The 18,003-nt window shown below is 51.4% G+C and overlaps 1 protein-coding gene across 1 annotated transcript in view; it reads left to right on the forward strand.

Moving 5' to 3' along the window:
* Positions 1-18,003, forward strand: part of SEC22A (SEC22 homolog A, vesicle trafficking protein) — a 41,627-nt gene that overhangs the window by 279 nt on the left and 23,345 nt on the right. The window contains exon 2 of the mRNA XM_040358295.1: positions 9,753-9,958. Coding sequence (XP_040214229.1) covers positions 9,777-9,958 — 182 coding nt within the window. The 5' untranslated portion in view covers positions 9,753-9,776. The remainder of the gene's footprint in view (positions 1-9,752; positions 9,959-18,003) is intronic.

Raw genomic sequence — 18,003 nt, forward strand, 5'->3', positions numbered from 1 at the left:
GTTCAGGACCCAGTCAGGCCAGTATATGGGGGAGGGGAGGCATATGGCGCTCTTTCCTTCCTCTCCGGCGCCGGGCGCGTCACACAATGCGGAGAAACGCGTCAGTTCTGTGGTATGAAGATTCTGTGCGCCAAATTATCTTCTCCCTGCGTCAGGTTATGTCAAAACTGCGCGACCTTTCCTAAAAATGTCCCAAAATAACGTCACGTGCGCCAATCTTCTAATCTAATCTCGCGCTGCCCGTCTAAGGCTCCATGGAGGGGGGGGAGGGGGCATTCAAACCAGGAGGTTGGGACGCAGTTTTACCGATCACCTAAATGCTAACTTACCGCCTTTTATGGCTCTGCACGTGTCGCAGCAAAACAGAAACATGGTGTCGCTTTCAAAGGGCGTTTCCACCGCCGAACGCAGCCAATGCAGTTCTCTGGGGGGTCGTTCCGCAACCGTGTACAGTGCACAGGATTGGGGCCCCCGGTGGTGCGACAATTATGGGGTTAGATCAGGCAGTGAGGAGTTCCCGTAAGGCATGGATCACCTTTCAGAGGACACAGGTCAAAGGAGCCCTAATGCATGTGCGGCAGCAGGGAGGGTGGACCAAGATGGCGGCACAGGACACAGGTGAACGAGCGCTAATGCATGTGCGGCAGCAGGGAGGGTGGACCAAGATGGCGGCACAGGACACAGGTGAACGAGCGCTAATGCATGTGCGGCAGCAGGGAGGGTGGACCAAGATGGCGGCACAGAACACAGGTGAACGAGCGCTAATGCCTGTGCAGCAGCAGAGAGGGTGGACCAAGATGGTGGCACAGGACACAGGTCGAAGGAGCCCTTATGCATGTGCGGCAGCAGAGAGGGTGGACCAAGATGGTGGCACAGGACACAGGTCGAAGGAGCCCTTATGCATGTGCGGCAGCAGGGAGGGTGGACAAAGATGGTGGCATGAGACCCAGTGAATGAACCCTAATGCATGTTCAGCAGCAGGGAGGGTGGACCAAGATGGTGGCACGAGACACAGGTGAACGAGCGCTAATGCATGTGCAGCAGGGAGGGTGGACCAAGATGGCGGCACAGGACACAGGTTAATGTGCCCTAATGCATGTGTGGCAGCAGGGAGGGCGGACCAAGATGGCGGCACGGGACACAGGTTAATGAGCCCTAATGCATGTGTGGCAGTAGGGAACACTGAATCTATGAGTAGGGATGAGCTCAGTCCTGTTCCTAGTCCACACCCACCTGAGCCATCCCACCAGGAAGTTGTCACCTGTACTGAGCCAATCATAAGGAGTTGTGAGGAGGAGCGACAGTCCCTGACACACAGGTGAACGAGACCTAATGCATGTGCAGCAGCAGGGAGGGTGGACCAAGATGGCGGCACAGGTCAAAGGAGTCCTAATGCATGTGCGGCACAGGTCAAAGGAGTCCTAATGCATGTGCAGCAGCAGGGAGGGTGGACCAAGATGGCGGCACAGGTCAAAGGAGTCCTAATGCATGTGCGGCACAGGTCAAAGGAGTCCTAATGCATGTGCAGCAGCAGGGAGGGTGGACCAAGATGGCGGCACAGGTCAAAGGAGTCCTAATGCATGTGCAGCAGCATGGAGGGTGGACCAAGATGACGGCATGGTACACAGGTGAACGAGCCCTAATGCATGTGCGGCAGCAGGGTGGAGGGTGGACCAAGATGGCGGCACAGGTCAAAGGAGCCCTAATGCATTTGCGGCAGCAGGGAGGGTGGACCAAGATGACGGCATGGTACACAGGTGAACGAGCCCTAATGCATGTGCGGCAGCAGGGAGGGTGGACCAAGATGGTGGCACAGGACACAGGTGAACGAGCCCTAATGCATGTGCGACAGCAGGGTGGGGGGGGGGGGTGGACCAAGATGGCGGCACAGGTCAAAGGAGCCCTAATGCATGTGCAGCAGCAGGAAGGGTGGACCAAGATGGCGGCATGGGACACAGGTCAAAGGAGCCCTAACGGCACTCTCTCCTTTAACTGACGTGTGCCATTTGGGCGATCATGTGACCGGACTAGAGCACCTCCCACCAGGAATTGGTCACCCGTACTGCGCCAATTATAAGCGACCAAGGCTTTCCCGCCCCAAAGCCACACATATACAAGGAGACGTGTACATTTAGCTCCGGGGTGGAAAATATTGCGGCTGATTATGATTGGCCCAGTTCTTCTTGGTGGGATCACTCAGGTGGGTGTGGACTAGGATCCAAACTCTCGGATCCAGTGGTTTCCTGCAGCAATCCGCTGTTCAGGTTGACAGCCTGAATCCTGTGCCGCCATTGTGGTCCACCTCAGCTAGCTGCCTCTTCTGGGGTCAGAGTAGCCCAGCCCTCAATGACGCATCTTGCCCCGCCCCTCAGCCATTTTGTGATTGGTTCCCGCAGTCAGCTAGTAGTAAAGTAGCGCTGCCTACTACAAAGATTTCCAACTTCAAGAGGGATCTCACAGATCATGTTATATACAGGGTTACATTGGACCCAGCGAGAACAATGTAACAATATCCAATTCTGGAATTCTTTAAAATTCATCTTTTCCTCAAACTGTAAACATTTAGCAGCAGGGGGGAGGGGTCTAGAAATGATAGATTATCAGGATCCTGGTGTTCATCTATAAGACCCTTCAGTCTCTCCAGCTGTCGTGGTTGAAGGTGGACTTCTGCCCCGGCCAGAATTATAGGTTTTCCTCTAGGCTTGTGTTTGGCTTTGTCCATTTCCCCCTCAACCCTGACAATTCGACATTACTGCCAATAAAAGGATTCCATAACACGCACCACCACCATGATTCACAGTAAGGATGGTGGTGTTCACACACTGACGAGCTGTGTTGGCTTTCTGCCGCACAGCATCTCCTGCTAAAGTTCCGTTTTGGTCTCGGACTGGCAGATTCTTTTTTCTGAGTCTTCCAGAACCTTCACAGGGGATTTGGTATTCATTTCTCAGCCCAGCTTTGTGTCTCTGTGGTATAGATGTCCCAACTCATCTACAGTATATACATTCTTCCAGCTATTGGCCTCTTAGGTGCTCTGTGACTACATGGTCACCACCAGCTTTTCTCCAGGTAAAGTTTTGATGGTGTTCTCCAGGTTGACTTCTGGTGGGTGGTTTTCTCCAGGTAGAGTCTTGTTAGGTGGTCTCCAGGTAGAAATGTGGTGGGTGGTGTTCTCCGGGTAGAGATGTGGTGGGTGGTGTTTTTCAGGTAGAAACGTGGGGGTGGTTTTCTCCAGGTAGAGATGTGGTGGGTGTCGTTCTCCAGATAGAGATGTGGTGGGTGTCGTTCTCCAGATAGAGATGTGGTGGGTGTCGTTCTCCATATTGAGATGTGGTGGGTGTCGTTCTCCAGATAGAGATGTGGTGGGTGGTGTTCTTTAGGTGGAGATGTGGTGGGTGGTGTTCTCCAGGTAGAGATGTGGTGGGTGGCGTTCTCCAGGTAGAGATGTGGTGGGTGGCGTTCTCCAGGTAGAGATGTGGTGGGTGGCGTTCTCCAGGTAGAGATGTGGTGGGTGGCGTTTTCCAGATAGAGATATGGTGGGTGGTGTTTTCCAGATAGAAATATGGTGGGTGGTGTTCTCCAGGTAGAGATGCGGTGAGTGGTGTTCTCCAGGTAGAGATGTGGTGGGTGGCGTTCTCCAGGTAGAGATGTGGTGGGTGGCGTTCTCCAGGTAGAGATGTTGTGGGCGGTGTTCTCCAGGTGGAGTTGTGGTGGGTGTTTTTTTTTTTTTCAGGTAGAGATGTGGCGTTCTCCAGGTGGAGTTGTGGTGGGTGGTGTTCTCCAGGTAGAGATGTGGTGGGTGGTGTTCTCCAGGTAGAGATGTGGTGGGTGGTGTTCTCCAGGTAGAGTTGTGGTGGGTGGTGATCTCAAGGTGGAGTTGTGGTGGTTAGTGGTCTTCAGGTGGAGTTGTGTTCCCCAGGTAGAAATGTGGTGGGTGGTGTTATTCAGGTAGAGATGTGGTGGGTGGAGTTCACCGGGTAGATATGTGATTATTGGCTTTCTCCAGGTAGAGATGTGGTTGGTGCTGTTTTCCAGGTACAGATGTGGTGATCTTCAGGTAGAGTTGTCCCAGGTAGAAATGTGGTGGGTGGTGTTCTCCAGGTAGACATGTGGTGGGTGGTGTTCTCCAGGTAGACATGTGGTGGGTGGTGTTCTCCAGGTAGACATGTGGTGGGTGGTGTTCTCCAGGTAGACATGTGGTGGGTGGTGATCTCCGGGTAGAGATGTGGTGGGTGGCGTTCTCCAGGTAGAGATTTGGTGGGTGGTGTTCTCCAGGTAGAGATGTGGTGGGTGGCGTTCTCCAGGTAGAGATTTGATGGGTGGTGTTCTCCAGGTAGACATGTGGTGGGTGGTGTTCTCCAGGTAGACATGTGGTGGGTGGTGATCTCCGGGTAGAGATGTGGTGGGTGGTGTTCTCCAGGTAGAGATGTGGTGGGTGGTGTTCTCCAGGTAGACATGTGGTGGGTGGTGATCTCTGGGTAGAGATGTGGTGGGTGGTGTTCTCCAGGTAGAGATGTGGTGGGTGGCGTTCTCCAGGTAGAGATTTGGTGGGTGGTGTTCTCCGGGTAGAGATGTGGTGGGTGGTGTTCTCCAGGTAGAGATGTGGTAGGTGGTGTTCTCCAGGTAGAGATGTGGTGGGTGGTGTTCTCCAGGTAGAGATGTGGTGGGTGGTGTTCTCCAGGTAGAGATGTGGTGGGTGGTGTTCTCCAGGTAGAGATGTGGTGGGTGGTGTTCTCCAGGTAGAGATGTGGTGGGTGGTGTTCTCCAGGTAGAGATGTGGTGGGTGGTGATCTCCAGGTAGAGTCGTGGTGGGTGGTGATCTCAAGGTGGAGTTGTGGTGGTTAGTGGTCTTCAGGTGAAGTTGTGTTCCCCAAGTAGAAATGTGGTGGGTGGTGTTATTCAGGTAGAGATGTGGTGGGTGGAGTTCACCGGGTAGATATGTGGTTATTGGCTTTCTCCAGGTAGAGATGTGGTGGGTGGTGATCTTCAGGTAGAGCTTTGCGCCCGGTGTTTCCCAGTTCATTTCCAGCCTTGCTCCCAGTGTATCCCAGGTCAGTTCCTGCTTTGCTCCCGGTGTGTTCCAGCCTTGCTCCCGGTGTGTCCCAGCTCAGTTCCAGCCTTGCTCCCAGTGTGTCCCAGTCCATTTCCAGCCTTGCTCCCAGTATGTCCCAGTCCATTTCCAGCCTTGCTCCCAGTATGTCCCAGTCCATTTCCAGCCTTGCTCCCAGTGTGTCCCAGCTCAGTTCCGGCTTTGCTCCCAGTGTGTCCCAGCTCAGTTCCAGCCTTGCTCCCAGTGTGTCCCAGCTCAGTTTCGTCTTTGCTCCCAGTGTGTCCCAGTCCATTTCCAGCCTTGCTCCAAGTGTGTCCCAGCTCAGTTCCGTCTTTGCTCCCAGTGTGTCCCAGTCCATTTCCAGCCTTGCTCCCAGTATGTCCCAGTCCATTTCCAGCCTTGCTCCCAGTGTGTCCCAGTCCATTTCCAGCCTTGCTCCCAGTGTGTCCCAGCTCAGTTTCGTCTTTGCTCCCAGTGTGTCCCAGCTCAGTTTCGTCTTTGCTCCCAGTCCATTTCCATTTCCAAGCCATGACTAAGCGCTGAATTGCAGCGTGAAACGCGTCGGCCATTTCTGTACCTGTTGTTTGCGGTGTCTGCATGTGCATTTGAAAATAAAAAGACCAACTTTATTTTAAGTTATCTTGGAGTGCGGCTATCCAGAGTTTTTTTCGTTCATGTGCCATTTCCAGCCTTGCTCCCAGTGTGTCCCAGCTCAGTTTCGTCTTTGCTCCCAGTCCATTTCCAGCCTTGCTCCCAGTGTGTCCCAGCTCAGTTTCGTCTTTGCTCCCAGTGTGTCCCAGTCCATTTCCAGCCTTGCTCCCAGTGTGTCCCAGCTCACTTCCGGCTTTGCTCCCAGTGTGTCCCAGCTCAGTTTCGTCTTTGCTCCCAGTCAATTTCCAGCCTTGCTCCCAGTGGGTCTAAACAAGCATCCAGCCAATTCCTCCTTTCCACTTTGTGGCTTTGGCCACCACCACAAGTTGCTCTCCTAGGTTTTGGTAATCCTCTCCGCCTCGGGTGGGATTGGATTCTTGAGCGGTGCCGGTGTGTATAGTTTGAGTGAGTTGGAAAGTTCCGGAAAGCGCTCCTTTGGAGAGATTGCAGCTCGGCAGAACGTTTCTTTGTTTACTTGTGCGTTCTTCTCACCTTTTGCCTCCCCCCTTCAGGCGATCTCTGAACATCTGCCGGCGGCTTGTCCTGTCAATCACCCTCGCCCGGCAGCCGCCTCCCCCGCACCTCTCGGATGTCGTCATTTATTCTATGTTGGATTTCAGCAAACCTGTGTTAGTTTTTCCTCAGTTTCAGCAGTTCATTAAATTGTGTTATATTGAGCCGTTTGAGTTATTAATGTGCTTGTTAATGGAAGCGACGACAGGCCGGTGGTATATTTTATCCAGATAAAATCTCAGAGTTTATATCCTCAGCCAACACCACGGAGTGTAAAAGAACCATTTATTCCGAGACGTATTTCATTTTTATTGTGCAATAATAACCCAGCTGAGATCCCTCCTGACATATAGAGAGGATCTGTAAGTGGGCCGTAAGCCGGGCGTAGATTTTTACTAGTCCTTTTCGGATAGGTGTTTTGATCAGGATATTTGATTTATGAAGGGGGACCATTTGGTTTATGGGCTTTGAAACTGTCCGTAACCACCGGGACTTCAAGTGTTTACAGCCCGTGGTTGCAGCTGTGATGGAAGCTATCGGCTGTTCAGTGAAAGTGATTTGGGCGGCTCTACAGCTCTTACAATACTGACCACTGCCCTCAGCGGTTCCCGGGCCCTCCAGTTCCTCCAGGGAGCCCAGGGCTATAGAAAACTGGCCACACGGCATCTCCTGGTAAAGTTCAGTTTTGGTCTCATCAGACTGGCAGATTTTTTCCTATATGTCTTCTCCATGTCTCCGTTGAGCCTTCCCGATCTTCCACAGGGGTTTTAGTATGCATTTCTCAGCCCAGCTTTGTGAAGTCTCCGGGGTATAGTTGTCTCACCTCCTCTATATACCTTCTTCCAGATATTGACATCTTAGGTGCTTCTGTGACCACATGATCACCACCTGGTGTTCTCCAGGTAGAGTGGTGGTGGGTGATGCTCTCCAGGTAGAGCTTTGGTGGGTGATGCTCTCTAGGTAGATTTGTGGTGTTCTCCAGGTAGAGCTTTGGTGGGTGGCATTCCCCAGGTAGAGCTTTGGTGGGTTGTGTTATCCTAGTACAGCGTTGGTGGGTGGTGTTCTCCAGGTAGAGCTTTGGTGGGTGGCGTTCTCCAGGTAGAGATGTGGTGGGTGGTGATCTCCAGGTAGAGATGTGGTGGGTGGTGCTCTCCAGGTAGATATGAGGTGGGTGGTGATCTCCAGGTAGAGATGTGGTGGGTGGTGGTCTCCAGGTAGAGCTTTGGTGGGTGGAGTTCTCCAGGTAGATATGAGGTGGGTGGTGATCTCCAGGTAGAGATGTGGTGGGTGGTGTTCTCCAGGTAGAGTCGTAGTGGGTGGTGATCTCCAGGTAGAGATGTGGTGGGTGGTGTTCTCCAGGTAGAGTGGTGGTGGGTGGTGTTCTCCGGGTTGAGCTTTGGTTGGTGATGCTCTCTAGGTAGAGTTTTGGTGTTCTCCAGGTAGAGCTTTGGTGGGTGGCGTTCTCCAGGTAGAGATGTGGTGGGTGGTGATCTCCAGGTAGAGATGTGGTGGGTGGTGATCTCCAGGTAGAGATGTGGTGGGTGGTGATCTCCAGGTAGAGATGTGGTGGGTGGTGCTCTCCAGGTAGAGCTTTGGTGGGTGGTGTTCTCCAGGTAGAGCTTTGGTGGGTGGCGTTCTCCAGGTAGAGATGTGGTGGGTGGTGATCTCCAGGTAGAGATGTGGTGGGTGGTGCTCTCCAGGTAGATATGAGGTGGGTGGTGATCTCCAGGTAGAGATGTGGTGGGTGGTGGTCTCCAGGTAGAGCTTTGGTGGGTGGAGTTCTCCAGGTAGATATGAGGTGGGTGGTGATCTCCAGGTAGAGATGTGGTGGGTGGTGTTCTCCAGGTAGAGTCGTAGTGGGTGGTGATCTCCAGGTAGAGATGTGGTGGGTGGTGTTCTCCAGGTAGAGTGGTGGTGGGTGGTGTTCTCCGGGTTGAGCTTTGGTTGGTGATGCTCTCTAGGTAGAGTTTTGGTGTTCTCCAGGTAGAGCTTTGGTGGGTGGCGTTCTCCAGGTAGAGATGTGGTGGGTGGTGATCTCCAGGTAGAGATGTGGTGGGTGGTGATCTCCAGGTAGAGATGTGGTGGGTGGTGATCTCCAGGTAGAGATGTGGTGGGTGGTGCTCTCCAGGTAGAGCTTTGGTGGGTGGTGTTCTCCAGGTAGAGCTTTGGTGGGTGGCGTTCTCCAGGTAGAGCTTTGGTGGGTGGTGTTCTCCAGGTAGAGTCGTGGTGGGTGGTGTTCTCCAGGTAGAGTCGTGGTGGGTGGTGATCTCCAGGTAGAGTCGTGGTGGGTGGCGTTCTCCAGGTAGATTCGTGGTGGTTGTGTTCTCCAGGTAGATTCGTGGTGGTTGTGTTCTCCAGGTAGAGTCGTGGTGGGTGGTGTTCTCCAGGTAGAGTTGTGGTGGGTGGTGATCTCCAGGTAGAGTTGTGGTGGGTGGTGATCTCCAGGTAGAGTCGTGGTGGGTGGTGTTCTCCAGGTAGAGTCGTGGTGGGTGGTGTTCTCCAGGTAGAGTCGTGGTGGGTGGTGTTCTCCAGGTAGAGTCGTGGTTGGGTGGTGTTCTCCAGGTAGAGTTGTGGTGGGTGGTGTTCTCCAGGTAGAGATGTGGTGGGTGGTGCTCTTCAGGTAGAGATGTGGTGGGTGGTGTTCTCCAGGTAGAGTCGTGGTGGGTGGTGTTCTCCAGGTAGAGTCGTGGTGGGTGGTGTTCTCCAGGTAGAGTCGTGGTGGGTGGTGTTCTCCAGGTAGAGTCGTGGTGGGTGGTGTTCTCCAGGTAGAGTCGTGGTGGGTGGTGTTCTCCAGGTAGAGTCGTGGTGGGTGGTGTTCTCCAGGTAGATTCGTGGTGGGTGGTGTTCTCCAGGTAGAGTCGTGGTGGGTGGTGTTCTCCAGGTAGAGATGTGGTGGGTGGTGTTCTCCAGGTAGAGATGTGGTGGGTGGTGTTCTCCAGGTAGAGATGTGGTGGGTGGTGATCTCCAGGTAGAGTCGTGGTGGGTGGTGTTCTCCAGGTAGAGTCGTGGTGGGTGGTGTTCTCCAGCTAGAGTCAGAGGTTGCTCACCATGAAGGAGAACACTGTGCCATGCTCTGCCCGATCTCCCACAGTCCTTCAGTGCATGATAAATAGATGACAAGCCTTACCGAGAGTAGAGGGGATGGAGAACCTTATTCTAGCACAATGCTCATTCTAGGGACTCTCACAGCCAGATGCCCCCCTTTCATCCCTCATATTTTTTCTTACCCTTTAAAGCAGAACTAAAAGCAAAAATACCTTCCAACAATCCAGCGACCCTCGCTGGCACTGGCATCTTCTTCTGCCAGTCTTCAGCTGTCTTGATTGCACCATCCTTCACCAGCCGATCACCCAGGTTGGAAGCATGGACTATGGTAGAGAGGTTTTCTGATCTTCTGGATAGATAAAGCCAGAAGGTGACGAGGAGCATCCTCCATGTTTTGGGTGGGCTGACCCCTTTTTCTTCAGAATTGGTTTGATCCAGCGATTTCCCGTGCAATATTTTATTGATGGTTCTCCTTGTCTTGTGCTTTTTGCAGCCTCCAGAGTGAACGTTGCCGGAAATGTCTGTCATTCTGTTCGCCTCGGTGGTCCGCTCCAGAGATGGGCTCCCGCTGTCGGCCTCCACAGACCACGAACAAAACATGTCCGTCCAGGAGACAAAGAAGTACCTGAAGGTGGTCTCTAGAAAGCTGGAGCAACTCCCGGACCGGTGCACCATGAGAAGGGGGCCGCACACCATAAAGTGAGTCAATTCATAAGGGTTCTGTGTGCCGGGGGGGAGGGGGGTCTCTTCTCAATTGTTTTGCTCTGAGGTCTTTTCTTCATTGTTCTGCTTGGGGGGGGGGGGGGGGTTGTATTTGTGGATCAGGGTCTCTTCTCCGTTGCTCTGTTTTGGGGTTGTATGTGTGGTTGGGGTCTTTGTCTTCATGTTCTGCTTAAGGGGGGGGTATTTGTTGATCAGGGTCTCTTTTCTATTGTTCTGCCTGGGGTGTTTTATGTGTTGATCAGGGTCTCTTCGTCTCTTCTTCATGTATTCTGATTGGAGGGTGTATTTGTGGATCGGGCTCTCCTCTCTTTTGTATTTCTGAGATGTTGTATGTATGGATTGGCGTCTCTTTTCCATTGTTTTGCTCTGAGGTTGTATATACAGATTGGGGTCTCTTTTCCATTGTTCTTCTCAGGGTTTGAACAGACTTGTGGAACAGGGTCTCTTCTCCATTGTTCTGCTTGGGGGGGGGGGGGGGTGCATTTGTGAATTGGGGTCTCTTCTCCATTGCTTGGTTTTGGGGGATGAATGTGCAGATCAGAGGTCTCTTCTCGACCCACACATCACAACCCATGAACAGAGCAATGGGGAAGAGACCTTGATCCACACATTACCCCCCCCAGCACAGCAATGGAGAAGAGACCTCAATCCACACATTCATCCCCTGGGAAGAACAATGGAGACCCCAATCCACACATATACCCCCCCCCCAAGCAGAGTAATGGAGTAGAGACCCTGATCCACACATTCATCCCCTGAGAAGAACAATGGAGAAGAGACCCCCAAATCCACCAATACACCCCCACCAAGCAGAACAATGGAGAGGAGGCCTTGATCCACACATGGAACCCATGAGCAGAGCAATGCAGGTCTCTTCTCCATTTTTCTACTTGGGTTTGTATGTGTGCTGCATTAGGGTCTCTTCTTCATTCCTCTGTTTTGGGGTTTTATGCATAAATCGGGGACTCCTCTCCATTACTTTGCTTGGGTTTTGTAGACATGTGGCTGTAGGGTGGGGAATTATTGGCCGGGTGCAGTCACATTGTTTTGTTGTGGTACCTCGGGCAGGTTTGGACTAGGATCCGATCACTCCTGAGCTCATCCCTAGTACAGTACAAGGTCTCCTCTCCATTGTTCTCCTCGGGGGTCCCCTCTCCATTGTTCTCCTCGGGGGTCCCCTCTCCATTGTTCTCCTCGGGGGTCCCCTCTCCCTTGTTCTGCTCGGGGGTCCCCTCTCCCTTGTTCTGCTCGGGGGTCTCCTCTCCCTTGTTCTGCTCGGGGGTCTCCTCACCATTGTTCTGCTCGGGGGGTCTCCTCTCCCTTGTTCTGCTCGGGGGTCTCCTCTCCCTTGTTCTGCTCGGGGGTCTCCTCTCCCTTGTTCTGCTCGGGGGTCCCCTCTCCCTTGTTCTGCTCGGGGGTCTCCTCTCCATTGCTCTGTTCAGTTTCCAGGCGGGAAGAGAAGTACATCAGAAATATTATTGATCTCCTTGGTGGATCAGTCTGACAGAGATGGAGGTGGGGGAGTCGCATCGCCTAATTAGCCCCCCCCCCCCCTCCTCTGGGAGGCTTCTTCTGTTTTTCAAAATAAAATAGTTGATTTTAGGCGATGGTAAATGTACGTATCGCGCCGCGCTGTCATTACATGTGAAAGTCGTCTATTACAAATAAAATATTACCCAAGTCAAGCGCAAACAATAACAGCGCCAATAAATCACAACAACAGAAGTATTACAGAACGCAAATGATAAATTGTAACACAAGCCGAATAAATGATACATGGGCCCAGATTCACGTAGAGCGGCGCATCTTTGTGGCAGCGTAGCGCATCTCATATTCGCTACGCCGACGTAACTCTGAGAGGCAAGAGCAGTATTCACAAAGCACTCGCTCCCTACGTTGCGCCAGCGTAACGTAAATTGGCCGGCGTAAGCTCGCCTAATTCAAAGTAGGAAGGAAGTGGGCATGATCCATTTAAATGAAGCGTGACCCCATGCAAATGATGTGCCGAAAGAACGGCGAATGCGCGCGCATGCTCAGAATCACGTCGCATATACACCCTAAGATACGACGGCTCAATGCCTACGACGTGAACGTAACCTACGCCCAGCCCCATTCACATACTACTACGTAAACAACGTAAAATCCGACGGCTGTTTCGACGTCCATACCTTTGCATGGGTTGCGCCTCCCTATAGGTGTTTTAACTTTACGCCGGACGTACGCCTTACGTAAACAGCGTAAACTCATGCGACGGGCGCAAGTACGTTCGTGAATCGGTGTATCTCGGTCATTTGCATATTCGACGCGTAAATCAATGGAAGCGCCCCTTGCGACCAGCGTAAATATGCGCCCAAGATACGACGGCGTAGGAGACTTACGTCGGTCGGATGAAGCCAGATTTCAGGCGTATCTTGCATTAAGACTCGCATAGATACGACGGCGCATCTTTACACTTACGCGGCGTATCTACACATACGTTGGCGTAAGTGTTACCTGAATCTGGCCCATTGTGTCCTCCGCTCCTTCTGAACCAATATCCAATCTCGGTACAGGTGATCCCACAACCAGCGCTGCACCACACCGACCCACCAGAAGAAGACCACCGTGTAAGATTTAGGCCACATTGAGATGCAGTTCACACCGATACAGCGTGGGATTCGTATTGATTCCATACTGGCGTGGGATTCGTACTGATACGGAGACCATCACCGCATCACAATCCATTCATGTGAACCACCGCAGATGGCAATGTTAGGTTACCGACACCCCAAAAACAGAACAGGCTGGCTGCTCCGATGACACTGTATGCCAGTGCAGCCAGCCTGTTCTGTTTTTGGGGTGCCGGTAACCTAACATTGCCATCTGCGGCGGTTCACATGAATGGATTGTGATGCGGTGATGGTTTCGAGGGCGCAGGCCGGCGTAGGTGGAAGTGGGCGTGACCCATGCAAATGAGGCGTGACCCCATGCAAATGATGGGCCGAGCACCAGACAGATACGTATCGCGAACTGCGCCGTGACGTGGACGCATCCCCCCTGCTCACAACCACGTCGGAACAACTGCCTAAACTACGCCGGATCACTGTGTACGCCGTAAACGTAACCTACGCCCAGCCAGACACACGTCCAACATAAAATACGCTGGCTTGTGTTCCCTGGCGCAGACCTTTGCATGTCTGTTGCCGGGTTACACCTCCATAATGGGGAATAACTTCACGCCGGACGTACAACTTACGCACATCTCGCGTAGCCTGCGTCGGGTGCACGCAGGTTAGTGAATTGCCGTATTTCCCTCATTTGCATGTTTGAATGGCTAATCAATGGGAGCGGCACCATGCTCCCAGCCTAAATGTGCGCCCACCCTACGCCGGCGTAAGCAAGATACGTAGCCTGTTTTTATGCGCATCTTGGTTTGTGGGTCTGGCGCACAGATACGACGGCGCACATTTACACTTACGTCGGCGTAACTTGTTATACATCGGTGTAAGTGCTTTGTGAATCTGGGCCTTTGTATCATTTATTCGGTTTATGTTACAATTTATCATATGGGTTCTGTATTACTTTTGTTGGTGTGATTTATTGGCGCTGTTATTGTTTGCGGTTGACTTGGGTAATATTTTATTTGTAATAGACGACTTTCACATTTAATGACAGCGCGGCACTCTACATACATTTACGATCGCCTAAAATCAATTATTTTATTTTGAAAAACAGAAAAAGCCTCGCGTGGGGGGGCAGTTCCCCCACCTCCATCTCTGTCAGACTGTTTCTGATCACCGGCCCCACCAGTCTGTGTCAGCATAGTGACCGTGTACTGCTCCAGCGACTGTCATTTTTTTTTTTTTTTTTTGCCTACAGTACCGAGAATCATGCAGCCTTTGTTTACAAGTGTGATTGGTGGCCAATCACAGTGATCACGTGGTACAGAGCCAACTTTATTGGTTCTGTACCCTAATCTAAGATCCACTATGTTTTCATATGCCTTCCCGCCTTCAGGAAGCAGCCGCCCAGCTGTTTTAGTGCAGCGGCCAGGCAGCAGGTAGATAAAGCCCAAACACCCCAGCCTGTGCTGCTGTGGAGTGATGAACAGGCCTGCATTAATATGCATCATTTATATAGGATTTCTAACGTACCACAATGGAGCAATAACTGTCTCTGTACTGGTGTGGAGGTGACCATGGACACCATTTGTTAAATGTTAATGATCACTGTTGGAAACCCAGCAAATGTGATTGGTTGCAGGGATCACATGGTACAGGACCAACTTCATTGATCTGTGATCTATGTCATGTCTGAAGAACACAGTTATTACAGTGCGTGCCACTGCACTCCCTAGAGGGAGGACTCGAGCGCGGAGAGCAGAAGTGACACTGGGAATGGCGTGGCTGGTGATCAGAGACACTGGCTGGCTGCACTGGCATACAGTGTCATCGGAGCAGCTAGCCAGTGTTCCTGATCACTAGCCCAACCAGTCTCAGTGTCAGCATAGTGACAGTGTACTGCTCCAGTGACTGTGATTACATTTTTTTTTTTTTACATTTATTGAATGTTTTCGATCATTGTTGGAAACCCAGCAAATGTGATTGGTTGCAGGGATCACTTGGTACAGGGCCAACTTCATTGATCTGTGATCTGCCGTGTCTGAAGAACACAGTGATTACAGTGCATGCCACTGCGCTCCCTAGAGGGAGCACTCGAGCGCGGAGAGCAGGAGGATGTTTTAATGTGTCCTCACGCCCTCACAGAGCAGGCACCCAGCTGTTTTAATGCCGTGGCCAGGCAGCGGGTAGTTAAAGCCCAAGCACCCTTACCTGTGCTGCTGAGGTGTGAGGAACACGCCTGGATTGACACGCATCATTGGAATAGGATTCCTAATGCACCACAATGGAGCAGAAACTGACACAGCACTGGTGTGGAGGTGACCACGGACACTGTGACTGGCTGGTCTGGTGACACTGGGAATGATGTGGAAGTGACCATGGACACTGGCTGGTCTGGTGACACTGGGAATGATGTGGAAGTGACCATGGACACTGGCTGGTCTGGTGACACTGGGAATGATGTGGAAGTGACCATGGACACTGGCTGGTCTGGTGACACTGGGACTGGTGTGAAGGTGACCACGGACACTGTTACTGGCTGTTCAGGTGGCACTGGGACTGGTGTGGAGGTGACCTGTCTGGTGACACTGGGACTGGTGTGGAGGTGACCTGGCTGGTCTGTTGACACTGGGACTGGTGAGGAGGTGACCATGGACACTATGACTGACTGGTCTGGTGACACTGGGACTGTTGTGGAGGTGACCACGGCCACTGTGACTGGCTAGTCTGGTGAAACTGGGACTAGTGTGGAGGTGACACTGGGTTGTTTCACGTCGGAAAAACGCACAGTGTCATGTGGAGTCCCCCAAGGATCCCCCCCTGTCACCGGTGCTTTTCAACATCTATCTTCGCCCTCTCTTTGATATTATCAGTAGCCAAGAACTACTCTATCACTCTTATGCAGACGATACGCAACTGTATTTTCGCATCGGCAACAAAAAGGACCATCATCTCAGTTTAGAGAAATGTCTCTCTTCAATAGAAAACTGGATGACAAAGAGTTATCTTAAACTCAACAGTTCAAAAACAGAACTTCTTATGTTTCACGCCAGCCGAAAGAGTCAACTGGCAACTACCTGGACACCGCCGCCCATTCTGGGCCAAATCATCACCCCTAGCTCCAAAGTCAAAAGTCTCGGGGTCATCTTCGACACCTTCATGACAATGGACGCACAAATAGGGTCAGTAGTCAGCGGAGCGCACCATTTGTTGCGCATACTACGCAGACTTATTCCATTTATCCCCAAAGAAGACGTAGCAGTCGTGGTGGGAACAATTGTGAACTCCAGACTGGACTATGCAAATGCCCTTTACCTCGGGCTCCCCAAGTACCAAATCTCTCGTCTGCAAGTCGTTCAGAATACGGCCGCCAGACTGGTGACTGGGAAAAAAACATGGGAATCAATCTCACCTTCACTGAGATCCCTTCACTGGTTGCCAGTAAAAGACAGAATTGCATTTAAAGCACTCTGCCTGACACATAAGTGCATCCATGGGAAGGCTCCGCAATATCTTTGCGACAAGATAGAACCTCACAATTCGAATCGCGTTCTGCGATCCACCGACCAAAATCTGGTCAGGGTACCAAAAACCAAATACAAGTCCAAAGGAGAAAGAAGGTTTGCTTTTCAGGGTCCGAGACTATGGAACGCTTTACCAACCAGCGTTCGGTTGGAGGAAAACCACCTGACTTTCAGAAGACGGATCAAAACTCTGCTCTTTTGAGGTCATGAGTCACAAACAACTAGCGCCCAGAAGCGATTCAGTTCGCATGTGCCGCGCTTTATAAGTTTTTCATTCATTCATTCATTCATCTCTGTAAGACGCCATAAATGTGCGGCTTCCAGGGGTCACCTCCTTCCTCTACAACGGTATGGGTCCCTGTGTGTTAGGGACCCATTCAGTATGTTGTACCAACGCATGGAACGCCCGTTGTCGCAGCGCACTGGTGTGAATGGGCTCTTCATGTTCTCTACTATTTCTCTGTTTTACTATATGACAATCATTGTGTGCCTCCCATGAACCTTGTGTTGGTATGGGGGCCAAAGTTCATCGATCGGACGCAGAGAAAGTTCATCGATCGGACGCAGAGAAAGTTCATCGATCGGACGCAGAGAAAGTTCATCGATCGGACGCAGAGAAAGTTCATCGATCGGACGCAGAGAAAGTTCATCGATCGGACGCAGAGAAAGTTCATCGATCGGACGCAGAGAAAGTTCATCGATCGGACGCAGAGAAAGTTCATCGATCGGACGCAGAGAAAGTTCATCGATCGGACGCAGAGAAAGTTCATCGATCGGACGCAGAGAAAGTTCATCGATCGGACGCAGAGAAAGTTCATCGATCGGACGCAGAGAAAGTTCATCGATCGGACGCAGAGAAAGTTCATCGATCGGACGCAGAGAAAGTTCATCGATCGGACGCAGAGAATGCTATGAAATATAATTATCCAGCATTACCGCTCCTCTGAGGTCACTATGGAGAGACCAGCTGGAGACTTCAATCCGCAGACGGTTATTACGGGGCGAACGTTTGTCACCGTGTCACATTAGAAGATCGCGTCCTTCTGATTGACTCCCCCGGTACACCGCGCTCCGCGGAGATAATCGCTCTCTGGATCCTGGTTGGCCTGAGTTTGTATTTTTGGAGGAAAAGCTTTTTTTATTATTATTGATCTCATAAGAAGAAGGAGGATTGTTGATTGTAAATAATTGGATTAGTTTCCATCCCTTTAATTGGATATTTCTCCATTATGAACAATTGCCGAGTTCTGTCTCCATTTAATGATCGCAGTGGAAATGAAATAAAATTCGGCTTAATTAAAAATAAAGAAAATGTTGAAGTTTTCCGATCGCTCATCGCTGAGTGGCGTCATTTCTGTCCTTTGTCGGGTACAAGGACATCGCAATCCGGTCTGCGCTGAGCTCTGCTGCGGCACGCGATCTATCGGGGTATTAAAGTGGGGGGGGGGGGTCAGGAGACCAAAATTAAGGCGGGGGGGGGGGTCCGGAGACCTCTGGTGCAACTCAAACCTCTGATTAAAGTGATACTAAAAACACACACCCCTTCAATACCGGGGGTCAATTTTACCCCATTCCTGCCCAGGCCAATTTTAAGCTTTCAGCGCTTTCACACTTTGAATGACAATGGCGCCGTCATGCAACACTGAACACATATGGATTTTTATTATTTTTTTCACACAAATAGAACTTTCTTTTGGTGGTATTCAACACCGGGGGGGTTTATTTTTTGCTCAACAAGCCTAAAAAGAACAAGACGTTTGAAAAATAAAACAAAATCCTAGTTTGTTATAAAATTTTGGAAACGGGTAATATTTCTCTTTGGTCCGCGGACGGACACAGCCTCCTTATACTCTTGACTGTAGGGTTATGTTTCGTCTATTAGGAGAGGACTAGGCAG

This window comes from Rana temporaria, chromosome 6 (genome assembly GCF_905171775.1).
Source record: "Rana temporaria chromosome 6, aRanTem1.1, whole genome shotgun sequence".
NCBI classification, from domain to species: Eukaryota; Metazoa; Chordata; class Amphibia; order Anura; family Ranidae; genus Rana; species Rana temporaria.